The 23,876-nt window shown below is 58.1% G+C and overlaps 3 protein-coding genes across 4 annotated transcripts in view; all 3 read right to left on the bottom strand.

The window, feature by feature from the left end:
- Positions 1-1,705: 1,705 nt before the first annotated feature.
- SLC38A7 (solute carrier family 38 member 7) lies at positions 1,706-5,385 on the bottom strand. The gene is made up of 11 exons (XM_027895718.1): positions 5,216-5,385; positions 4,614-5,054; positions 4,186-4,384; positions 3,961-4,105; positions 3,758-3,856; positions 3,415-3,472; positions 2,988-3,102; positions 2,627-2,774; positions 2,341-2,540; positions 2,023-2,077; positions 1,706-1,927 (listed from the first exon to the last, which is right to left on the bottom strand). Exons 2-11 carry the CDS (start codon positions 4,878-4,880, stop codon positions 1,825-1,827), a joined length of 1,389 nt encoding a protein of 462 aa, XP_027751519.1. The 5' UTR covers positions 4,881-5,054; positions 5,216-5,385; the 3' UTR covers positions 1,706-1,824.
- A 1,891-nt stretch (positions 5,386-7,276) lies between these two features.
- Positions 7,277-18,876, bottom strand: GOT2 (glutamic-oxaloacetic transaminase 2). Its single transcript, XM_027895699.1, has 10 exons — positions 18,802-18,876; positions 13,704-13,860; positions 12,493-12,621; positions 12,176-12,235; positions 11,888-12,049; positions 11,316-11,420; positions 10,354-10,504; positions 9,666-9,831; positions 8,570-8,720; positions 7,277-8,427 (listed from the first exon to the last, which is right to left on the bottom strand). The coding sequence occupies exons 1-10, from the start codon at positions 18,870-18,872 to the stop codon at positions 8,305-8,307; spliced, it is 1,275 nt and encodes a 424-aa protein (XP_027751500.1). The 5' UTR covers positions 18,873-18,876; the 3' UTR covers positions 7,277-8,304.
- A 272-nt stretch (positions 18,877-19,148) lies between these two features.
- CALB2 (calbindin 2) overlaps positions 19,149-23,876 on the bottom strand; it is a 7,172-nt gene continuing 2,444 nt past the window's right edge. Inside the window, exons 2-12 of one of the 2 annotated variants that reach the window (XM_027895727.1) lie at positions 22,948-23,024; positions 22,711-22,800; positions 22,521-22,601; positions 21,617-21,673; positions 21,432-21,509; positions 21,267-21,322; positions 21,021-21,060; positions 20,866-20,919; positions 20,576-20,647; positions 20,217-20,334; positions 19,149-19,164 (exon numbers count right to left, since the gene is read on the bottom strand). In XM_027895727.1, the coding sequence (XP_027751528.1) occupies positions 20,218-20,334; positions 20,576-20,647; positions 20,866-20,919; positions 21,021-21,060; positions 21,267-21,322; positions 21,432-21,509; positions 21,617-21,673; positions 22,521-22,601; positions 22,711-22,800; positions 22,948-23,024 (722 nt within the window). In that variant the 3' untranslated portion in view covers positions 19,149-19,164; position 20,217. Of the gene's footprint in view, positions 19,165-19,877; positions 20,335-20,575; positions 20,648-20,865; positions 20,920-21,020; positions 21,061-21,266; positions 21,323-21,431; positions 21,510-21,616; positions 21,674-22,520; positions 22,602-22,710; positions 22,801-22,947; positions 23,025-23,876 lie in introns of those variants that run through there. The other variant, XM_027895726.1, reaches the window with a different exon arrangement.

Genomic DNA, 23,876 nt, shown 5'->3' with positions numbered 1-23,876 from the left:
CCCCCCCCCCCCCCCCCATGCTGCTGTGGTACGGCCCAAGCGCTGCCCGCTTCTCTTTTCCCCCCCCAGCGCGACATGGCGGTGTCCGGTCCCTCACAGCGCCCTCGGGCGCTCCAGAGCTCCTTTGGCCCCTCTGCCGAAATCCTCCCTTTCGTTTGCACCCTCCTGGCTCCATCCCCGAGAGGAAAATCCCCTCAGCCCCTTCCCGCCCGTCTCAGCCGCCCCTCACCAGCCTGCCAGCCCCGGGGTACCCACAGCGCCTTCCCTGGCCCTCGGTGCGAGGACACTCCCGGGGTGAGGGTCCCTCTCCCACAGAAACCACCTCGTGCTGGCCCAGCTCATGCACCACAACGTCACTTTTATTGAGCCCAAGCCCCTCCGCTTTCTGCGTGTATAAAACACGCGCTAAAAGGCCGGTGTTTGTAAACAGGGGAGCAGTAAGGCAAACGGGAACGGCCCCGGCATCTCCGGACCTGCCCTGCCCTCAGCCACGGGTGACAGCCCAAGACGTGGGACCTCCTCGTGCCCAGCACACCTTTGGAAAAGCCAGGGCCACAGGACCCAGCAGGTACCAAACCCCTCCCCGTGTCGGTGGGGTGCACTTTGGAGGGCACTTTGTCAAAAGCTGAGGGGGCTGGAGATCCCCTGGGAGAGGCAGGAGGGACCCCCGCCCTCACAGCCTTCCTCAGACATTCCTGCTGTGCTTGGGGTTTTTCTTCCTCCTCCTCCCTCTGGATCTCCCTGTCCCCTCCCGAGCAGAGATGGGGAGATCCCCATTTACACGCAGCAAGTGTTGGCAAGGAGAAAAACCAAAAGTTTCCATGTGGGAAGCACCCAAGTGCTGTCAGCCCACCTGCAGCCTCTGGTTGCAGAGGGAGAGAGCAGCTGGGGGAGCTCCTTAACCCAGCAAAAGCAGGAGTGAAACCATCATCCAGAGGGACAGCCCAGAGCAACACCAGCCACAGGGAGTGTAAATGACCGAGGGGACAATATAAAACAGATTAATACTGACTGCTTTATCTCCAAAGCATCCCTTAAAACCTCCACCTGGCCCAGTCCCGTTCCCTGGAAGAACAGGATAGGAAATTCAGAGAAGAGTGGTGTAGTGTCTTCAGTAGCTCGATGCAGTCACTGCAACTTCTCTACCGAGTGATCAACTTCTGGCAGGGAAAGCACTGTGCTGGTGTGTCCCTACCCCAGGGTCATCCTGATCCTCCCTCCCCCAAAAAAAAAAAATCAGGCTGAGACCAACAGTCCCCCTTTGTAACAGGAAGGCAGAGGGAGGGCAGGAGACCAGTGAGCTGAGCCACAGGAAAGCAGAGTTCAAACCTAACACTGACACAGAAGATGACTACAGGGCTGTCACCCTGTCTGGTAAACATGATTACTAGTTCCCTTTATGCAAAACACTCTTTCTCCCTCCGAAGTTGGGAGAAGAAGGAGTCTGAGCTGTGGAGAGGAGCTCCACCAGCACGGGGGCGGTGGAGATGGATGAGAGCAGCACGGCTTCACAAACCCCGACCACCACCCCTTAGTGATGCCTGGCAGAGTGATGTCCACCCTGAGGGGCACAAAGGGCTTGCCCTGCCCTTGTAGTGTTGCTCTGGCTTCACCAGGGAGCCAGGGCTGAGAGAAAACCTGACTGCCTGGTGCCTTAAGACAATGAGATACCAACCACCGCAGGGCTCGTCCAGCCAAGCCCCGAGTTACAGCGCTCCTCTTGGATCTTCCCAACATGCCAACACGTTTTCTTCCCGCTTCCCTTTGGTCCTAGGGGGAATCTGGGTCCCCTGAGCAGCAGCAGTGCAATGCAGCCTGCAGCAGTCAGGCAGTGAGGTCCAGGAAGATGGCGTTGGCAGTGGTCTGTCCGAAGATGAAGGCTCCCAGGGTGACCATGAACACCCCGTAGCTGACCTGGGCCCACCAGCTGTGGAGGCAGGAGGACAGGGCACGTTTTAGAGGGGACCTTCACCCCAATATCCACAGGGTGGACAGGGGAGAGGGAAGGCACATTTCAGTTACCTGAGTGCCCTGGTTTCTTGGATCTCGGAGAGCTTGGCTTGAATCAGACAGAGCCCTGAAAGGCAGGGGAGGCACATTAGACCCAGATGAGGACTGACCCCTGGGGACTGAGCAGACACCCCACAAGCCAGGGAGCCACACTCCCAGTTACAGAGCAGAGTCCAGTCCAAAGAGTTGAGCTGCCAACCGACCTCCCGCCACATTTTTGTCCTTCTCTAAAAAGCTCCTGATTCCTGTGCCTCCATCCTGCTCCCTCCCTCCTCCAGACACAAGGCCAAGACACCTCTGGCAGCCCCTGAGCAGGCCGGGGTGCCCCACCTGGGAAGACGAAGATGAAGCAGGCAGCCAAGCCCCCGATGACGGAGATGACTTTGCCGATGTCGGGGATGAAGAGAGCCAGGAGGAGGGTCAGCAGGAACCAGCTGATGGTCTGCAGCAGGCGCCTCCTCCGCTCCCGCACCACGTCCTCTTCCACGGTCACCCCGGTGTAGCGGAGCCAGAGCCCCTCCAAGACAGCCCTGCGGGCACAGAGCCAGGGCAGGGGGGGGTTTCCCTGGGCTGCCCCTCCTGCCCACAGCAGCCCCTGCCTTCTCCCAGTGCTCACCGGCCGCAGAAGTGCAGGATGGGGTAGGATGTCAGCACGCAGAGGATGATGAAGGCCCGGGCCAGGGCAACAGGGATGTCGTTGGAGGGGTAGGACATCAACACGTCCTGGTCCACCCCAGCTCCGAAGGTTAGGAAGCCACAGACACCTGCCAGGAAGGGAGCAGTCAACAGGGGACAGGGAAAAGTCTCCTGCACTTGTGTTTTTGAAGGACCAGACTTGGATGGATATGGCGCAGGGCACGTTGCAGAGAGGGTTAGATGGACTCCCCTCCCTTCCTGCTCTGTGCCTCGCTGACCAGAGGGGAGTTCACAGTTTATCCCAGGACTGTGCCACACCCACAAGGTGTCCCCTCACTCACCAGTGCCTGTGTAGACAAAGAGAGCGATCACCATGGCTACTGTCACCACTGCCCCCCAGGTCTTCACCTCCGGCTGCTTCATGCTGTTAAACACGGGCACGCTGCTCATGTGGCACTGCCAGACACAACAGAGAGCAGGGACACAATGGGCTGAGCCATGTCTGATATCCCAGGCTTGTTCTGATATCCTGATCCCCCCAGCTTTGTCACTGGGCAAGAAAAAGTGGGGGGACAGGCTTCCCTGGCCTTCCCAGCTGGGGGAAAATGGATCCGCCTCCATCCAGAGGTGGTGAGATGTTAACAAGGCTTCAGCCCCCTCCCAAAGCTGTGCAGCGAGCACGGGGGGAGGGTTTTAGCCAATCACCCAGGGGAGCATCCCTGGATCACGCTGGTCCCCCACCCAAGCAAGGGGAGTGCCAGGCCTTACCTGGAACCCAAAGCAGATGGTGGGCATGGCATTGAAGACAGCTGTCCAGGTGGAGGGGCTGGTGGGAGAGAAACACCCACCAGTCAGACCAGGGCCCCCTGCACCCCCCACCCAGTGCCCAGGGGAGGATGAGCTGGGAGTGCTCAGTGTCTGCTGTTATTGCATCCCCCCCACCCAGGATGATGCCACTGCATGGAGTGAGTGGGACCTGGCACTCGCCCCAGATCCAGGGGTGAGCCTCATGAAAGATCTGTCCCCACCCTTTGCAGCCCTCGCTCCTGCACCCCTGCAGGGCTCTGCAGTGCTGAGATGGCACCGTCAGCATCGTGTCACCGCCTCTCACCTGGTGGGGATCTCCACAGGCACCAGCTCCTTGTCAGGCCAGATGTACTTGATGATAATGACGGCCGTGACGTACCAGGTGCCGATCACGCTGAGGGAGCTGCGAGAGGGCACAGGAGACCATCGGTGCTCTGCCTCCCCACTCTGTGTGGGTTCTGGCTGGCCTACCCCGAATCCCAGCCCTGGAGGGCCCTCCCTACCCACCTGGCATATTTTTGGAAGCCGATCTCCTTGGGGATGGAGAGGGGCAGGATGAGGAGGAAGGCGGTGATGCTGATGGTGAACTTGCGGTCTGTGTACCAGTGGCCGCTCCCGGCTTCCTCGGGCTCCTTCACCAGAGCAGCAATGACTGTGGGAACAGCCAGGGCGGTCAGGTTGTCCCTTCCAGCTGAAGGGACAGCGCCTGGTTGCTCTGTGGGACACACTCACTCTTGTCCTGCTGGTCTCCGATGATGATGAGGAAGGCGATGCAGGTGCCGAAGGTGTAGACGGCGATGGCCACCTCGCACAGCACACCGGGCACCTTCCCACAGACAGCCCACACAACCTCCTGGTAGGTGCGCTCGTTGCTGGCCTGAGAGCAGTACGCCAGGATGACCAGACCGCCGATGATGAAGATCAACATGCACTGGGGCGGGGAAGAGACAGGGAGGGGACACTGAGCCAACAACATGACACCGTCCCCAAAGCCACCCTGGGCAGTCACCCCTGAACACACCGAGCATCTCTGGTGCGCCTCACCCAACAGAGCTTCCTCCCAGGAGCCTGCTCCTCCCTGAGCCCTTTCTGGGGATCCCCATGTCCCTCCCAGGACGAGACAGGAGACTTTAGGGGACTTTCCCTTCCCCAGCCCTCACCATCTGCAGGGTGACACCGGCAGCCACGCCGCCGGCCATGCTGAAGGCAGCGGGGAAGTTGAGCAGCCCAGCGCCCAGGGCAGCATTGACCACGATGAACACGGCTCCCAGGGCCGACGTGGCCCCCGGCCCGTTCCCGGGGCTCTCGGCGCTCTTGGGCAGCGTCTCCACGCTGGGGCTCTGCAGGAGCCTGGCCCGTTCCCCGGCATCGTCGCTCCACTCCCAGTCCTTGTAGTCGCTGTTGATGCTCCCGGTGCCCTGAGCCATCGTCCTTCCCGGGGTGCCACGTGCCTCTGTCCACGTCCCACTAGTGGTCCTGCACCAGGCTCAGCCCGTCACCTCGAGGAGGGTCCTCTGCCAGCACTGGCTCCATCAGGCAGGGAGGGCAGCAAACAGGCAGGCTGGGATGCAGCAACTCAGGGGTCAGGCACTTCCCTGCTGCTAGAAGGGGATGAAGAAGGACACGGTTAAGTGTTAATTAAATCACCTTAACAAGGGACACCTGGGTGGAGGCACAGGAGAAACAAGTTCCCTGGGTCTCAGTTAGGGGGGGTCACAGCACACAGGTGTCCTCAGGCCAGCAGAGACGCAGCAGAACTCACCTCTCGTCCCCCAGCTCCTGGGAGGGGACACTGCTGCTGCCAGATGGGGGACTGAGCCCCAGCTCTGGGGCTGGGGAGCTGCAGCCTCACAGCAGGACTCGCCTTTCTGTGGGCACGAGACCCACCCAACGTCACAGCTTCCTGATTTCCAACCCCAATTCCTGCAAGCTCTGCAAGAGCCACTGAGCACGTGCTCCCGGGTAAAGGGCAAGGCTGAGCTCAACAGGAATGACCCACAGGTGCAGCAGGAACACCGCGTCACCAGTAGGAAAAGTAGGACTGGCCCCTTCCAGTGCCTGCCCAGGGTGATCACCAGCACGCTGTCTCAGAAGCTTTGGGACCTGAAGATCTGGTGTTTCCAGCATCGCAGCTTTTTGGAGTTGGACAGCCCAGATCTCGTTCCAGTGCCTCCAAGCTGGAGGAAATCAACCCTCACAACCTGTCAGGGCTTTGCAGGGACCTACACGGCCACGGGAAATCTCTTTTCAAGGGAAATATCTTCTTTTTTTTCCTTTTTTTTATTTTTTTTTCCATAGACGACATCTACAGAGACTCATCTTCCCAGCCCACCCTTTCCTTCTGGGCTATTTAAACCCTGTGCTTGGGCCATGAATCCTCTTCAGAGATTTCTGGGGAAGGCGAGGAAGGGCTGCCCTCTCCCCCGTGGGCAGGAGCAGGGAAGGCACAGGCCGGTGGGTCCGCGTGGGCTGCAGCTCCCACCCGGCCGAGGATGCCGCAGGGGGTCGATGCTTCTCTCAGGGCCGGGTGACGATACCGAAGGGCCCTTTCCCTCCCCCAGGCAACGCCGCCATACTCTGACAACCACAGACCCCGAGAGCAGGCGCTTCTCCGAGGGTGACTCGGCAGCCCCACGGCCCCGCGTGGGCCCCGGCGGCGCCCCCCGCCCCGAAAAGCAAGGCCCGGAGCCGGTGACGGCCACCCCCCCCCGCTCGCAGGGGACGCCCCGGGGGACGCGGCGCTGCCCCAAGGGGTGGCCGTGCTCCCCGCGTGTCCCCCAGCCCCGCACCCCCGCCCCACTCACCGGGCACTCCGCTCGGCCCCGGTGCCGGTGCCGGTGCCAGCCCCGGCCGGGCTCGCTGGCGGCAGCGCGGCGGCGGCTCCGCCCTGCCCGCTGCACGCCGGGGGTTGTAGTCCGGCCCCGCAGCCCGGGGAGCATCTCCGAGGGGCTCCCCCTTCGGGCAGGAGCCGCGGCAAGGAGAGGGCGACACTCAGGGCTGTGCTCCAGGGTGCTTTTATTGTACAGGGAACGGGCAGGAGAAAGACCCCCAGGAAAAGGGCAGGAGGAGGCAGCTCCGGAGCCACGCAGAACCGGGGACCACAGCACAGGAACCCGCAGCGCCGCGGGCGGCACCCACGGCGGCGGCAGCAGCACGGAAAGCGGGTTATTGCACAAAGGGCAGCAAGCAGCGGCTGTGGGAACCGCGCCAGTAAACAAGCGGCGTGGAAGGGCAAACCCTCTGACAGGGAGCGGCGGGAGGCTCCAGCCTCGCCAGCAGTGCAACACCGGGAGAGGTGCATAGACCGGTCCTTGCCAGCTCCCAGGGGGCACACGGCTGCCCGGGGCAGGAATGAGAAATGAGGACTGCTCTGCTAAATACCCCGGGACGGCTGCAGAGGGGAGAGGTGCCAGGGGATGGAGAAAGCTCACGTAGACTCAGAGGTAATGCCCCCAGGTCTGCCTTGGGAGGCACCTTGGGCTGCCACAAGGAAAACCCTACTCTGGTGGCAGGGGTTAGCCCCATGTCCCAAGGCAGGAAGTCTTTGGGAACTTGTCCTCTCCCCAGCAAGACCAACATTCAACCCTGCAGGCTTCAATTTCAGCTCCATGATATCAACTCCCACCTGGGACCTCAGCTCGCACACCCCGTGGTGTTTGTTGTGGCACAGCGGTGGGAACTGCCCTCTCTCCATGTGGGATTCTCAGATCAGGGTTTCACTGGCCATACAAGACCCCGAGTGCTGGCATGTCCCTAAAAGGGATTGTTTGGTGCAGGGAAGGGACAGGATCCAGCTGCACAATGACAGGGTGAAGTCCCCAGCTCAACACAGCCATGCACCAGTTTATTTGGATTAAAAATCAGAGTCCAGTGAGTCACAGGACCTCAGGGACACTCAGTTCTGCTCTCGGACTTCCCTCAGGAGCTTTCCTGTTTTCTGGTGTCACCAGAAATGCAGCTGAACAGAGCAGATGAGAGGGGCACCCCCACGTGAGGGGGGGACACAGCAGGACCAACCTCTTGGCTTTGAGACACACACACAGACTGAAGGGAGGGCTACTGGAGGAACAGGGCTGGACTGCTGGGCTTAGGGCAGGAATGGGGTGAGGCAGAGAGCACCAGAGAGCATTTTCAGAGGCGGTTCTTACTGGGGGGGGAAATGAGAAATGGTTTTCCCTCAGGGTACGAGAGTGAAGTCAGGAGAACCAGGCAGGTTTAGAGGAGGGCACTGCCCCACGCACCGATGCCACTGTGAATTACACCCGAAACGAGAGTCCCAGATGGAAAGAGCGAAGCCAACGATGGAGCAGAGTTTGGTAGTCAGAAGTCCTCAGAGCTGGTTGTCAGAGGACAGCTTTGGTGCTGCCCAGCCTCAGGCTGGGAGGATGGAGGAGGATGGAGCCTGCTGGCGGCAGGGACAGGCTGAGGAGGTCGGAGCAGCCCTCCCACTCAGCCCAGCCGGCTCCCTGCCCGTTGCCACTTGGGCAAGCAGCCAACAGCCTCCCAAAGCCTCCTCATGGAAAAACGAGCGCGGGGAAGCCTTTGGTGCCTACGCCGGGAGGATGGCAGGGCTGAGCATTTGCTTCCTCCGGCGCAGAAGGGTGCTGGGGCTGATGGAGAAAGGATGGACAGCAGGGAAGAGCAGCTGTGACGAGCAGGAGCCAGCAATGATGTCCCTGCTCCACAAGGCAGGGAGGATTTGACTAGGCTTCTACAACAACTCATCTACAAGATACATTCAGCGGCGGCTTCAAGTGCTGTGGTTGGAAGTATTCTGCTTGTTTCTTTTCCCTCCCCATCTTTGACTGGTGGGGAAGGGAAAGCCACCAGCTCCAGGGCACACCTTTGTCTTTACTTTGTGACTTGATGGATGGCATGAGCCAGGTAAGCTACGTTGCCTGATGAAACTCCTGCCACAGAGATGCGTCCATCCTTTGTCATGTAGATGGAGAACTCCTTCATCAACCGCTCCACCTGGGGTGAAAGAGCAGAGTTAACCACAGGCCAACCTCTGCTCTGTCAGCAGAGTGCAGATTTACCCATCTTGGCACCTGCAGTCCAAAACTTACTGGTAAGGACTCAAAGGACACTTTGAGACCACAGGAATTGTGTTTACCTGCTCAGGCTTCAGCCCTGTGAAGCAGAACATGCCGATCTGGTCAGTGATGTGCTGCCAGTTGTGGGAGGATCCCTCCTTCTTGAGGTTGGACACCAGCTGGTTCCTCATGCTGATGATCCGGTCAGCCATGCCCTTCACTTCCACCAGCCTGAAGAACCAACCAAGGAGCGGCTCAGAGCAGGGCTGGAACGCATCAACACTGCTCTTCCCCCCCCAGCTACTGGCAATCAACCTCTCCACCTGAGGGGTCTCATATGGGGATGCAGATGAGCAAAGACCAGGGGGCATGAAGATGTATCTCCAGCTGGGGAGCTGCTTCTGTCTCCTGATGCCTGAAGCTGACTGCTACGTATTTGTTTCAGAGTGTAAGACACTACTACCAGTGTAGGCATTTCTCATGCCTGAAAGGCCACAGCTCAGTAGGATCCTGATGGCAGCCCTGCCCAAACCCAGGAAAAGATAACCCAAGAGTGCAGGGGCAGGCAGACAGGCCCTGCTCCAAGGCAGCACGGCTAGGAGACATCTCTGCTGGGCCCTGGATCAGGCACAAGCATCAGGCTGCCAAAAGAACACAGCCCCCAGCCAGGCCACAGCACACTGCCAGCCTTTGTTCTGCCAGGCCAGCTGCTGGGAGGGACCCAGCACTGAGGACCTGGGAGAACAGCACAGGCTGATGCCAGGGAACAGGCTTAGGGCACCAGGGTTACATTCCTGGGTCTCATTCCCAGGGGGCTTATGCTTCCACTTCCCCCATGTGAGAGATACTACGTGGCTACAACGTTTCAGTCAGACTTTTGTGTTGCTTGGACAGGCAGCTCCTGCAGCCCTTAATCCCAGGGGAGCTTTATCCCTCCTTCACAGTGTTTTCTGCCTCGGTAACACAAGGAAAACTTGCTTGTATCAAGCTAGACCAATACCTGCTGATGCCAGGCCATGAGCAGGGATCTCTCCAGAGGAAAAGGGTGGGACATGGTTCTGACTGTTCCCGAGGCTAAAGAGCTGCCTGTGACACCAGCAGACAGCAAGGACAGCACAGGGCTGCCACAAGGACACTCACACCTCACTGTCATGAGCATTAGAGGTCCCTTCTTACCACTCCTTCCGTAGGTCAGGGGTGTTCAGGATCATGGAGGCAATGCGGGCTCCGTTCACGGGTGGGTTGGAGTACATGGGACGGATGAGGATCTTCAGCTGCGACTCGACCCTCTTGGCTTCCTCTGCATCTTTGCAGATCACTGTGAAGGCGCCCGCACGCTCTCCTGAAAGACAATCAGAGAATACTCCGAGTCGGAAGGGACCCACCACAACTTCTGCCCCTGCACAGAACACCAACAATCAGACCCTGGGTAAAGACCTTTTTTCCTAATATCCAATCTAAACCTCTCCTGGCACAGCTCCAGCCGTTCCCTCGGGTCCTGCCACAGGTCACAGAGAGCACAGATCAGTGCTGCCCCTTGTGAGAAGCTGCAGCCTGGGATGAGCTCTGCCCTCAGTCTCCTCCAGGCTAAACAAGCCAAGTGCCCTCAGCTGCTCCTTGCATGGCTTCCCCTCTAGACCCTTTGCCCTCTGGATGCTCTCTAAAAGCTCTCTATCCTTCTTACCCTGTGACACCCAATGCCACCCAGCTTTAGTGGATCCCTGTCCTCTAGAAGGGTCTCCACCAGCTCCCAGCGGGTCATCCCCGCCCAGTACAGCAGGATGACCACAGGCAGCAGGGAGACACTGGCCACTAAACCCCAGGGGCTGGGTGAAAGCACGCCCAGGCCCCCTGCCCTGCTCACCGTAGAGCCCCATGTTCTTGGCGAAGGACTGCGACAGGACGATGTTGATGCCCTGGTCGATGAAGTGCCGCACGGCCCAGGCGTCCCGGTTGATGTCCCCGCTGGCAAAGCCCTGGTAGGCCATGTCGAAGTACACCAGGAGGTTTCGTTTCTGCCAGTGGAGAGGGGAGAGAGTGTCAGGGGAGCTGAGCACCCCTCCAGAAGGAGAGCCGCTCCCCTTCCTTTGCCACAGGGGAAGCAGCCCAAAACCTGCAGCTGCCCAGCACACGTCAAAACAGCAGCTCAAAACCCTCCAGTGCATTTATGGGATGTGCAGTCTGGCACAGGAGGCACAAGTGGCTTCAACAGTAATAAAATGTTCCATTTTGGTGTCTTCCGTGTTATCAGTTTCCAGGAAAACCACCTGGGAACTCTCCAGGCCCTTCCAGTGCCTCCAGGCAGATAACCCAGCCACACTGCCCTTCAGTCAGGAGACCCAGAGCTTTCTGGGGGCCACAGAGGCCACTTTGATATCTTCCAGCTCTCAGGACACTACTAAGGCATCCCAAGCCAAATTTCACTGGTTCCAGCCTGAGGGAGCAGCAGGGAGGAGGAGGAGAAGGTAGAACCTGTCCCTCTCTGTTTCCAGCTGAAGCCTGTGAGGAGACACCAGGCACACGGAAGATCTTCCAACATTTTGAATACACCAGCACTGCGAGCTCCGCTCCAGCGATCACAGATCGCTCTTTCAACCCTGCTCTCCTTTCAGGTATCCCTGTCCCAGCTTCCTGGGAAGGAGCCAGCAGAAAGTCTGATGGTCAGCCTGATGGGTGCATTTGTCTGGCTCCTGTCAGGAACATGACACCCATCCTGGCTTCAGGGAAAGGAATAACCTTCAGCCAAGTGAGGCCCAGGTGCCACCCACGAAAGGCCAGAGGTGTGGTTTTCCCAGGAATGGCACAGCACCCTGGGACACCGCTCACCTTCACCGTAGCTGCCAACTCCTTCCACTGCTCCTGCCGGGGATCCACCCCGGTGGGGTTGTGAGCGCAGGCATGCAGGAGGATGATGCTCTTCTCTGGAATTTTCTGTGGAAGATGTAACAGAGAATGAATTATTAATGGGATCTGAGCACTCCCTGCAGCAGCTGAGAGTCGTGCCCTAGACAGCTTAGATGAGCTCTGCAAGGGTTCCAGACTTGATTTAGAGCCTTCAAGCATCACAGAACGATACAATATCCTGAGTGGGAAAGGACCCACCACAAGGATCACTGAGCCCAACTCCTGGCCCTGCACAGAACCACCCCGAGAATCACACCATCTGCACAAGTTGTCCAAACGCTCCTGGAACTCTGGCAGGCTTGGTGCCATGACTACTTCCCTGGAGAGCCTGTTCCAGTGCCCCAACCACCCTCTGGGTGAAGAACCTCTTCCCAATACCCAGCCTAAACCTTCCCTGACACAGCTTCGTGTGGGATCATATCTAGGGTAAAGTAACATCATCATCCATCATCCCAGATCACCTCCCTTGCTTCCAGGCATGGCAGGCAACTCACAGAAATGTCATCCATGGCTCCAGAGAAGTCAAGGCTGCACGTCTTGGGGTCGTAGTAACGGTAAGCCTGAAGTTGCATGCCAGCATCCCGGAAAATGGGGGTGTGATTGCCCCAGGACGGCTTGGGGAGATACACGTCACGGCTGGGCTTGAAGAACCGTTGCTGGTCAAGAGAAAAAGACAAGAGTGTTCAAACAGGTTGAATAGATTCAAGCACTGTTAGAAAACCCTAAAGGTTCAGCTCTGGTCAAAGTATGTCCTCTCCCTTCCCCACTAGCCAAGGACTCACCAAAAAGTTGGCTCCAATCCGCAGAGATCCAGTGCCCGAAATGCCCTGCACAGTGACGTACTGCAAGGGAAAAGGAGACAGCAGAGTGTGAGCAGCCACCTTACCATCCAGGGGAAGTCCAGTCCCTACACCAGCACTGACAGAGTGACCCAAACAGGGACAAGGGATGGAGGGCCTGCAAGGCTCAGCAGCAGCTCCAGTGGCAGGGCAGGGAGCTGGGCACCCTGGCAAGGTTAAATCCCCTCCTTGGACAGGGCTATCTCAGAGCCATCAGCACTCTCACCCCCCCTCCTTTCTGTGTCCCAGCCCCTCCTTACCCGGCCGCTCTTGATAACCTCGCTGTTCTCCCCCAGGGCCAGCTCTGCAGATGCCCGGGTGAAATCTGCCAGTCCCCCAATGGGCAAGTACTCCTTGTCCATCTTCTTGGATGCTATCATGGCCTCCGCCTGCAAAAGAGGACACACGTTCAGCCCCATGGAGGGGACAGTGGGCAGCTTGAGGGCGCTTCTCTGCACTTTCTGCCTGCTCAAAAGGGGTAGAAGTTGGTTTCCAGGAGTTTCTGTTCAGGGCTCAAGCCAAGCAAGGGGCAGCAGCGAACATCTCAGATGAAAACCTGTTTTTACCAAGGGATGTGGTGCCCAGTGGCCACCAGAGCCCTCAGTAGGTGCCAGTGCCAGTTCAGCAGAGCCAGGACACTCAGCACCACTTCCAGCCCACTAAAAGTCAGTGGTGCTGCCCAAGGACACGCATTTCTCTGCCCAAGCAGGAAGCATCGTGCAGGAAGGTGAGTCTTGAGTGTCACCGAAACACAGGTACCATCTCTGCATGGGTGACATTCCCAAACCAGGTAGGATAGCAAGGCTTTTGCAGGGCCTCAGTGTGCTGAGAGTGGGACACAGCCTGGCAGCACTCACACACTGCCAGGAAACTGTCCCTGCAACACCATCAAGGCTTCCTGCTTGTGACCAGTACACGGGGACAGGGAGGGCGAAGGATGATTTTAAACCCCCCACTGGTGAGACACATGGACAACACCCCCCCCCCCACCAAGGAGATCAGCCAATCAGTGTGTGTGTGTGTCAGCTGCCAAATATTTAACAGCCTATTTCTACCCTGACAGCCCTGAAAGACCCCATAATCCCCTCAGGGCAATGTCCACACCCAGCTCCCCGGGCTGGAGTTTTAGACTGGCTTATGGAGAAACTGGCAACATCAGCTCAAAGACTAATCCATTCAGGGGACAATGTCAGCTCTTTCCTCCCATCTTGGGTGGCCCAGGGAACATCAGATGTTCCTTGAAGTTGAAAGGACAGGTGCACTGGAGGGGTTGTGCAAGTCAGCAATTACTGAAGAGTTACACGAATGGGAACAGGACATGCATTTCCCGTTTTGTCCCCTACTACCTAATTACTCCTGCTACAGGAGACATCCAGGAACACTTCCCGCTCTGTTAGTGGCAATGTTTATTTCAAGGACCAACAGACAAGCCTTGTTCAGGGGTCTTCCCCCTCCCTGGCAGCCGGCTCACCTTGCGGACGCAGTTCAGCACGTAGGGCTTCCCGTTGTCATCCCGGTACGCCCCCACCCCCAGGTTCATCTTCTTGGAGTTGGTGTCGCGCTTGAAAGCTTCTGTCACCCCCAGGATGGGGTCGGGGGGACCCATCTCCACGTGGGACCACCATGAGCTGAAAGGGAAAAAGCAGCAGCTGAGAATCAGCCTGGAGAGCCGGGCAGAGCTGGACACCAACAACCCTCGGGGGAATCTCGGCTTCAAACCACTGAGAAAGGTACAAGTAGTGTTAACAGAATTATCCAGGGGGAAAAAAACCAAACCAACCCCTTCATGCTTCATTTTACGTTGCAGAATGGACAGGGAGCCTCAGCTCACTGTGGCTGAAGACACCTGACTCCCTCCCAGCCATTGGCGTGTCGAAATGGCCCTGTTTGCTTTCCCTGCTGACACCACAAAGAGTCCAGGAAACAGAAACCTTGAACTCTCATGCTCTGGACAAGCGCCCAGAGCCCACAGGTGGGATTGCATAGGTTAGTACCTCCCAGGGAACCTTGGCCAGAGCCAGGCAATTGCACAAAACTTGAGTATGGAGCCTCTTCCAAACTCCCGGAGGGGCTCAAACGTGTGAAAATTAATCTACATTTCCCACAACATTGGCTGACCTCATAGAGATACTTCTATTTCCTGCCCTACAAACTCTGCCTCAGTTTTTGTAGCCAAATGCTGCTTTCCTGGAAATGGCAGAGCACATTTTCTTCCCGGGGTGACAAGTCCCTTCTCCTGCTGTCGAGCACAAACCCCCCTGTGTCAGGAAGAGCTTTGTGCCCCTCTCCCCCAGCACAACAAACCACCTGCCCCTGCCCTGCTGGCAGCACACCCTGAAGATGGAGAAGCTCTCTTAATGTCAAGGGCAGGCTATAAAAAGAAACCTGTTATTTCCTTTGGCCACAGCCCCTGCCCAGTGCCAGGGCCAGGCTCTGCAGACAGTGCAGGAGCAGCGGTGTGGTGGTTTGTAAACCTGCCTGGCACAGGCTGTGGCTGTCACAGCCACCTCCTGAAGGCAACTCCACCCAGCTCTGAGCATCCAGACTGGTGGCACCACACCAGTGCCTACCCAGGTCCCAGAGCTCAGTGGAACAAAGGGTAGATTGGGTTTATCTCCTCCGGGGCAGGATTGCTGAAGGAGAAACGTTAAGCCAGGGACACCTTAGCTTTATCACACTCTGCAGCCCGCAAAAGGCCACCTCACCTGAAGATAACAACCTTTCCTAACTTGGGGAATGCTGTCCTGGGGCTGGATTCTATCCCAGGCAGCCTGGAGCCAGCTCAGGGACAGCCAGACCTCCTGCTGAGTGCTCGGTGAAGACTCTGTGAGCAGATACAGATCGGTGGGCAGGTTGAGGAAGCTCTAACATGATCAGAAGTACTCACAAAATCATCTTTCCACTCTGCCCCTGTTTTAGGTCCGCTGAGACCCAGTCTACTCACTACATAATCATACTTTGCACTGTCCCGTGTCTGTAGATTGAATCTCATGGAGCCCCAAACACCTTTTTCCCTCTTCAGATAAACTGCTCTTCCCATCAGCACAGTATTTCCACATAAAAAACCTCTGTTTCTTCTCTGTGTAGGGTCTGTGGAAAAAAAGGGCAGTAAACATGTAGGAGGCAGAGCCACCTCAGGTAGTTTAAAAATGGAAGATGTCCTTAATGTTTTTTAGACCTCTAACCGATCTTAATTACCTCTTAAGTATAGGATCAGCTTGGAAAGGGGGATGAGTCAATCGTGCCAACAACACACACCCTCCAGAGAGGGACAGGGGCTGCAGCCAGTGGGGAGGGAGTGACCTGGGGAATCAACCTGAGCAGAGCACGTCAAAGGGGCAGTCAGGGCAAAATCCTGCTGCAGGTTCAGGCAGCAAGGAATGCTGCTCTGGAAAAACCTCTCCCAGTGCCCTCCTGGCAAATGGAGGGGCAAGGGAAGATGGAAACGCTGTGCAAGAGTTTGTCCCTCTGCAGTTTACCTGGTTCAGGATTCTTTTGGTGGGGAGGGCTGCAGGAGCCTTGGCCATGTGTTTTAAAGAGCTGCTGCTTTGGAGGTGGTGATGGCACCTTCTTTCCCCCTGCTGGGCTTCTCCCCAAGCAGCTTACAGTGTTTGGGGTATTTAGGTCCAGATCCTGTGAAGTCTTAAGCAGGTCACTGGGCTCAAACATGCTGCAAGTAATGCTGATCCTGGGGGCATTTACCTAAGCTGCAGCACTCCAGAGAGTTAAGTGCTTTAGTTCTGAGCCGGTTTTCCTGTCGGCTTAAGGCACCCAAAGGGTAGGTTTAGGGCTGATTTTCTTGTTCTCAGCCTGAAGGTTTCCAGATGAAGGCCAAAGCTGTTTCCAGGGTGGGGTGAGCTTGCCGGGAGACAGGAGAAAAAAGTCCAGGCTGAGTTGTCCCAAAGAGATCACAGAGGTAAATCTTTCCCAAAACAGTTTGGGACAAAAAGTTTACCAGGGATCCAAAGCCACAAACCCCTGCACACTCAAACCCCACATCACTGCTGTTGTCCCTGCACTGCCCCATATTTCACTTGGAGCAATTAGAAGAATACTGGTCTTGAATAAAGGCCAAAGCTATAAACTGCTCATCTCTGCCAGGCCAGAGGTATCTGAGGGAAGAAAACCAACCAGAGGTAAGTTTTTAGCTACCCGAGGGAATAATCAGTGGAAGCCAAAGCAAATCCTTCTCCAGCTACAGGACTTCAAGACAGAAGGCAGTCCCAGGTTGGATGCTCATCAAAGCTGGTATCCAAGTAGTCTCTTGTTCTCTTCAGCCAGGCTGGTCTTCTGAACCAGTTCAATGCACAGCTGCAGGTGCAGTGGGACAGAGAGGTGGGGGAAATGCATCCAGGAGTGCACAAAACAGCAGTGCCTTTCAAAAACCTTCATGGAACTCATGGCACAGACCCTGGAGGAGCTTAAGGACTCGAGCCAAGCCCGGAGAGCGAGTGTTTACAGGCCCAGTGGAGGTTTCCACTGTGGAGCGAATGGCCAGCCCACGTTCCCTGAGGAACAGATACATCAGATCCTGGATCTCAGAACCTCTGCCAAAGGTTCTCTGCAAGCCAGGGCAGAGCAGAGGGGCCAAAGGCTGTCAGGAGACTGCAGCTAAAGCAAATATTTACACACCAACAATGCCAACAGGCTGCTGGCTACTACAAGGCCTTCCAAGCCTAAACATCCCTCACCGCAGGGAGCAGCTGGAAGCTTCCCCCTCAGAAAATCGTTTAAATAGCTGTCTTGTGATACATCAGAGCAGCAGACTGAGTTATCACCGTAATTAGCATTTGTGTGCCCAAAGTGAGCCCTTTTAACCATTTCCTATCTCTTCATCTCTGTCCTGATTTCAGAAGGAGCACACTCAGCAAGGGGAACAGCTTGAGCACCACCAGTTCTGTCGCTGAAGATAAGGAAACACAAACTGCTAATCACTGCTTGGCATTCCTTGTTGCATAACGAGGCACTATTCCTGAGCAGGAATACCGGGGGCTGTGCACAAGGCTCTTTAATTCCAAGAGGGATGGGCTGTGTTTCTTGGGTGACCTCAATTCAACTCGGTAATTTACAGTTTGCTTGGGACAAGCAAAGCTGATGCCAGGGGGCTCCATACCTTCCACAGGCCTTCACAGCCAGCCCATGGGCACAAAACGCAAGCTCTGGATAGCTGCTCTTCCATCCCTTCTGTGAAGAGCCAGAAGCTGCCTCAGAAGGGCAGGGACAGGGAGCATTCATCTCACAAGCATTAATCAATATTTAACAGCCCTCTTTATCTGCTGGAATGGGGATTTAAAAAACAACCCCACTGCTTTCCTGCTGTGACAAGGGCTGGAAACTTTTTTAAGTGGTGATCCCAGCCCTGTGCTCTCAGGTCAGCCGTGCTTCGTGGGGCTGTTCTGGGCTCTCTGCACAGCTCTGGTTCCACCCTTTATCCTTCTACCCAGCTCTGCTGAGCACAACAGAGCAGTCCAGAGCTGCCAGCGCAGGACTGGCCACACACAAACACCCTCCCACCAGGGTTTGTACCCTGAGGGCACAGCTCTAGCGCAGCCAGCACCACTCACATTCCACGGGGTCACTGCTGCACCACATCCCCACTGCTCAACACACAGGATCCTGAACGGTTTGGGTCACAAAGGACCTCAAAGATAATCTCATCCAACCTGGCCTTGGACACTTTCAGGGATGGGGCAGCCAGAATTTCTCTGGGCAACCCATAGCGAAGAATTTCTTCCTAATGTCCAACCTAGCCCCGCACTCTGTCCATTTAAAGCCACTCACCCTCGTCCTGTCACCCATGCCCTTGTCAAAATTCCCTCTCCAGCTCTCTTAGAGCCCCTTTAGGCTTTTGGAAAGCCAAAATTAGGTCAGCCCAGAGCCTTCCCTTCTCCAGGCTGCACAACCCCAACTTCCCTCCTAGGAAAGGTGCTCCAGCCCCCTGATCATGTTTGTGGCCTCCCCTGGAGTGGCTCTGACAGGTCCATGTCCAAGGGCTGCCCACAGCGCTGCAGGGGGGGCTCAGCAGAGCAGAGGGGCAGAACCGCTCCCTTCCCCTGCTGCCCACGCTGCCTTTGGGCCGGCCCAGGACACACACGCACAGCCGGTTTCCCGGCTGCGAGCGCACACGGCCGGCGCGTGTCCGGCCTCTCACCCACCACACCAGCAACACCTCAGCGCCGCTGCTCGGAGCACAGAGCGCCCCCCGCCCCGTTATTTGGGGCGCAGCCCCCCCCGTTTCCCTCCGGGGCTCCCCGGTGCCCACGCGGCCTCCACGGCGGCGCCTCAAGGGCAGGCGGGGGTCGCCGGGTCGCGCCGCAGCCAATCAGAGCGCCGGAGCCCCCCTCCCCAGCCAATCGGAGCGCCGGAGCCCCCCTCCCCAGCCAATCGGAGGGCGAGAGCCCCCTCCTCCCCAGCCAATCCGCGCGCGGTCCGTCCCCCCGGTAACCCCCTTCGTCCAGCGCGGCGTCACCCGCGGGCCGCGCTGGGGGGGACCCGCTCCCCGCGGCCTCGCAGCGGGGGAACCCCCTCCGCCGACGGCCCCGGGGGCCGAGCCGCCCCTCGGGCCTCACCTGGCGCGGGAGGCGGCGGCGGCGGCGAGGCGCGGGGCGGCGAGGAGCCGGCGGCTGTGCAGGAGCGCCATGGCGGCAGCGGCTCACCCCTCACACCTCACACTGCGAGCGCCGGCCCAGCGCCCCGCCCCGCCCCGCGCATGCGCCGCCCATCGCCCGCCCCCCCCTCCCACCTCCCGACGCTGCCCCCTGGCGGCCGAGAAGGGTCATTGCGATCGCACCGCCCTCCCCGCCCGGGGCTGCGATGGGAGGGATTCACTGGGCTGTACTGGGCTGTACTGGGACACACAGGGCAGCACTGTACGTGAGCTGTATAGAACAGTTCGGCACCATGTGGAGCCGTACAGGTGTGTACAGGGCGGTGTTGGGTCGCACTGGGCTGTGCTGTGATACACCATAATGAACTCTATGGGGCTGGGCTCGGCCGTACGGAGCTGTACAGGGTTGGTCAGGATTGTATTGGACCATACTGGGCTGTGTGGGGATGAACTTGGCACCACGGGGCTGCACTGGGCCATACTGGGCTGTACTGGGCTGTACTGGGCTGTACTGGACAACACAGGGGCTGCCCCTCCAAGTTCCCCCCAATTCCCCCACCCCCAGCCCTGGGGGGCTCAGTGTTGAGACCAGCACCTCGTGCACATTCCCGGCACCCACCCTGGTGCCAGGGCACTGGGAAGGAGGGGCAAAGGTGGCACTGAGGGGAAAGGTGGCACTGAGACCCCACCAGTGTCGTCACCCTGGGACGAGTTTCCAAAACTGGGAGGGGGGAGAACAACCCTTGGGATGGTCCAAAGGGTTTGGCAGGGTCTGGGAGGGGGAACTGGGAGGTGTTTGGAGGCACTGGGAGGTTCTGGGATGTTCTGTCCCAGGACATGAGTGCCCCCAGCCTGCCTGCTCTCTGCTCCCCAGGGATTTCCCAGTGCCCTTCCACTCCACAGGGCCTTTCCCAAAAGTTCCATCTCCCTCCCCCACCCAGAAGCCACATCCCCAGTGGGGCCAGGGTGTGTGTGGGGGTCCCCCCTGCCCCTGCCACCCCCCCAGCCCACCGTGGGACGGAGAAACAGGGGCTCCAGTCTAGCAGTACTTGAATTTATTAGTAAACTGTTCTTTGGTAAATGATAAAAACGCAAGAAGAGACCAAAGGAACAAAACCAACACCCTCCCCCTCCCCAAAAAACAAACGAACAAACAAAAAATCATATAACTAAACAAACCAGGCAGATGGGTAAAATTAAAAAAAAAAAAAAAAAAAAGGAGTTTTCCCCCCCAAAATGGGATTTTAGCGACCTACAGCAAACCCAAGAGCTGGTGGGGAAGCACTGCAGTGATGGGGGCTCCCCTGTTGTGCTTGCTTTGGGGGAGGAGGAGCGCAGGGCGTGTGTTTTAGGGGGGGGGTGGGGGGTGGGTGGGATCCTACACGGGGGGCTCGTTGCAGAGCACCAGCTCCAGTTCCTTGCGGTAGAGTTTGCCCCCGTCCGACAGGTTCATGATGCTCTTCCTGTAGTTGGTGAGCTGCTGGATGTTCATCTCCTGCGAGGCAGGGGGGCAGCGGTGGGGCTGGGGATCACCCCTGGGTTGGGATCACACCCCACCCCCCCCCTCCCAGCTCCAGTGCAGCTTCCCGTGAGGATGTGGGGTCAGCACCCCGAGCAGCATCTCCCCCCTTCCCCACGGACACAGCGGGGTGGAAGATGCTGCTGGGAGAGGGGAGGAGGAACTGGGGGGCTCTGGAGGGGGGGTGGCAGCCAGGCTCTGTCCCCCCCCTGCTTACTTTCTTATTCTTCTCATAGAGGTCTTTCAAAAGCGCATCCAGCTCGTTCTCGTCAATGAAGCCGTTTCCATCCTGGATAACGAGGGAGGGAGGGACATCAGCAGCAGGAATGACACAAACCCCACAGTTCCCCCCCCCCTCGGGCACAGGTGCAGCCTCTCACCCAGGGCTGAACCCAACACCCCAAACCAGAGCAGGGAACTGACCCATCCGAAATCACGCCATTTGGGGATATTTTTTATTCCAAGTTCTACTTATTTGGGGCCCTCTCCTGGGAGCTGCGTCCCTACCTTGTCGTAGAAGGCGAAGATGGCATTGAACTCCTCCGAGGACAACTTCATCCCCTGGGAAGTGGCAAGGGACAGCAGGGGGTGTGAGGGAGGGGGATGGAGGTGCAAGCAGTGGCAATGGGTGATTATTAACATTATCATCATCCTTATTTTACCTGAAACTTCAGAAGGAAGTTTTCCTGCACGGGCAAAAGTCTGAAAAACAAGAAGGGCGGGGAGGAGCGGGAAGCAGCCAGGAAAACACACTTACTAAACCACAGGGGCTCTTTGCTCACAAACACGAGCAAATTAAAGAGGAAAGCAGTTTTCCTTGGAAGCTGGAGCAGACTCTCCTCAGACACAGGCATTTCAGGTGTGTCTTTCCCTCCCTGCTGCTTCCCTCTCGCTGCCTCTGACCTTACCGGGACATCTCGGACAGGCCCAGCTTTCCATCGCCGTTCATGTCGAACATCCGCAGCTGTCGGGACAGGAGAGGCACTTGGTCACCCCCTGTCACCCCCACTGTCCCTCTCACCACGGGGTGGCGAGGCCCTGGCGGTGGGAAGGGTCCCCCAGGCCCCACTCACGATGGTCTGCGTGTACTCCTGCAGCTTGGGCTCGTCGTAGGGCCGGTTCGCCTTCTTCAGCAGGTCCGACAGGAACCCCTGCCAGGAGAGGGCTGTGCTGGCTGTCCCCATCCCCAGCTCTCCCAGCGGGAACATCCCCCTGGGGAGCACCCAGCTCAGCCCACCCCCCCGTGCCCGCAGCCCACCTTGAGCTCGTTGGCCTCGATGTACCCGCTGCGGTCGGTGTCATACCTGCGCCAGGCCTGCCGAGGGACCACAGCACCCTGAGGGTGGGCTCGTGTCCCTCACCCCTCCCCGACACGTGTGTGCCCCCAAAAACCCCCTCTGGGAGTGTATTCCCCCCCCCCCCTCCTCAATGGAGAGGGGTGATCTCACAGCTCCCTCCTCACGGGTGCCACGTGCTGTCCCTCGGGGTCGGGTGCTTTTGTTCGGCCCCGTGCCCAGAGTTCAAGCACTGGCAGTGTGCAAGGCCAGGCTTTAATATTTAATGCCATTTAACTGCACCCCCCAATTAAACAACAGTGCCAGCTTAGCCCCCCCTCCCCTCCCCTTGTGCCACAGGGTGCTCTTATTTCAGCCATCTCCTTTGCCTGGGGTTCATTTTCCAAGCACAGGCTCCCCCCTCCCCAGGATGCTGCACATTCCCCTCCACCGCCAGCCGTGTTCTGTTCCCCACTCACAGTTTCCCTCCCACCTGCACGGATTCACCCCATGCAAGGGCCTGGGGAGGCTGTGGGGTGGCCCAGAGCAGTGTTGGCTCCCATAACACACTCAGGCACATTCCTTGGGTACTGTGGACCAACCGTGAGGGGGAATTTACAGAACAGCCCCAAATCCTTGCCCAGAGGGTGGGATGAGGCACTGGCTGTCCTGAGAGGTGCCCCAGGTGTGCTGAGGACTGGGAAAACTCACCCCACCCCACTCTCCCCCCAGACTGGCACTGCCTCCCAGTCCTGAGTGAACGCCAGCAGGTTGGGGGAGACTTGGGAAGGTTTGGGCAATTCTAGCTCCCAGTTGTTTTTCCAGGGTGGAGCTGGGCCCTGAGGATGGAATCCCACGGGGAGCCCCAGCCCAGCCTGTCCCACTCACCTCCATGAACTCCGAGCTGGAGCCCACGTGCTGGCGGAAACACAGCAGGAAATTCTCCTCCGTGGGCAGGATCTGGGCCAGCTGTGGGGAACACAAGCATCAGGGAAGGAACACAAACATCAGGGGGACACCTGAACACTGGGGGGGAACAGGAGCACCCCAGAGGAAGGTCAGGTCCAGCACCACTCACCTCTGCCATCTCGATTTTGCCGTCAGCGTTTTTGTCGTACTTGTGCATGAACTCCTTCATCTTGTCAGCCAAGTTGTCCTTCTTCGAGTCCTGCCAGCGAGGAGAGAGGAGATGGGAGCATTTCCCCCCGCCCTTCCCTCCCAGAGGAGCCCTGGTCCCACTCACCAGTGCCATTCCCATCTTTGGGCAGGAGGGAATGGGGGGCAAAGAGGCAGCAAAACCAGGAGACGCCCTTACCACGCCCGCTCCTTTCCTCGCACTTTCCAGCTCCTGGAAGAAGTTTTCCAGCTCTTTGCCTTCGATGTAGCCATTTCCTGGGGAAGAGAAAAGATGCAATAAGAATTCCCCAGTGTGGGAGGGCAGGAGGAGAGGGATGGATGCTCCCAGGGGACACGGTGTTTGTTCCCTCCGCAGCTCCCAGGCGACCGTGGCAGCAAAGAAACACCAGCCAGTGTTGACACCGAGTGTTATATAAACTGGCAATGCCCAAATTGGCCCAGGTCAGACACATAGCCCTGGACTTGTCCCCTACACCCACTGGCAGGGCACTGGGGACTTGGTTCATCTTGATCTTTGCTGCATTTTCTGTATCTGAATCTTCAACCGGGTGGTTTAAATCAACCTCCCCATCCTGTCCGAGCATCTCCCAACCCAGGACTGGCTCTTCTCAACACACTGTGGGCACTAGGAGGGCAAATGGGAAGCAGCACCTGGCACAGCATCCCCTCCTGCCCCTGGACACAGGATCAGCCCCAGCAGGAAGGGAGGGGCTCAGCCCAGTGCTGATCTCTCCCAGCCGGGAGCTCCGAAAGGTCCCTGTCCTGTGTCCCCTGCACCCCTCGCTGCTGATATCTGTGCTGAGATGTGGTTCCTCCAGAGCCTGGGGTATCCACAGCCCTGCTCTGCCTGTGGGATGCTCGTTGGCAGGATGGCTCAGCTGGGGCCCAGCCACACGCAGCTCCCACGGCACTGGCCCTTGGTGGCTTTGGGGGGTGGTCACACCACGGCTGGGGACAGCACAGGGGAAGTCCCAGGGGACCCTCCTCTTGCTTGCTGGATCAGCAGCATCCTTCCCAGGAGGGGCTGAGGGACTCGGGTGGCTTTGGGCTGCTGGTGTGAGCTGCTGAGGTGCTTGGCATTCCACTGCTCTTCCCAGGGGCTTTGCT

Source organism: Empidonax traillii, unplaced genomic scaffold (assembly GCF_003031625.1).
Source record: "Empidonax traillii isolate 1590-97213 ecotype Southwest subspecies unplaced genomic scaffold, ASM303162v1 scaffold465:size698125, whole genome shotgun sequence".
NCBI classification, from domain to species: Eukaryota; Metazoa; Chordata; class Aves; order Passeriformes; family Tyrannidae; genus Empidonax; species Empidonax traillii.
The sequence above is the reverse complement of the archived record's forward strand: the minus strand, read 5'-3'. Positions and strand labels throughout refer to the sequence as shown.

Coding starts and splice junctions, on each gene's coding strand:
- SLC38A7 (XM_027895718.1), bottom strand. CDS start 4,880: ATGGCTCAGGGCACCGGGAGCATCAACAGCGACTACAAGGACTGGGAG. Junction 4,106..4,185: donor CGGAGACCAGCAGGACAAGA/GTGAGTGTGTCC, acceptor CTGTTCCCACAG/TCATTGCTGCTCTGGTGAAG. Junction 3,857..3,960: donor GGCTTCCAAAAATATGCCAG/GTGGGTAGGGAG, acceptor GCCCTCTCGCAG/CTCCCTCAGCGTGATCGGCA.
- GOT2 (XM_027895699.1), bottom strand. CDS start 18,872: ATGGCGCTCCTGCACAGCCGCCGGCTCCTCGCCGCCCCGCGCCTCGCC. Junction 9,832..10,353: donor CAAGAACATGGGGCTCTACG/GTGAGCAGGGCA, acceptor ATTGTCTTTCAG/GAGAGCGTGCGGGCGCCTTC. Junction 8,428..8,569: donor CAGGGCTGAAGCCTGAGCAG/GTAAACACAATT, acceptor CTTTCACCCCAG/GTGGAGCGGTTGATGAAGGA.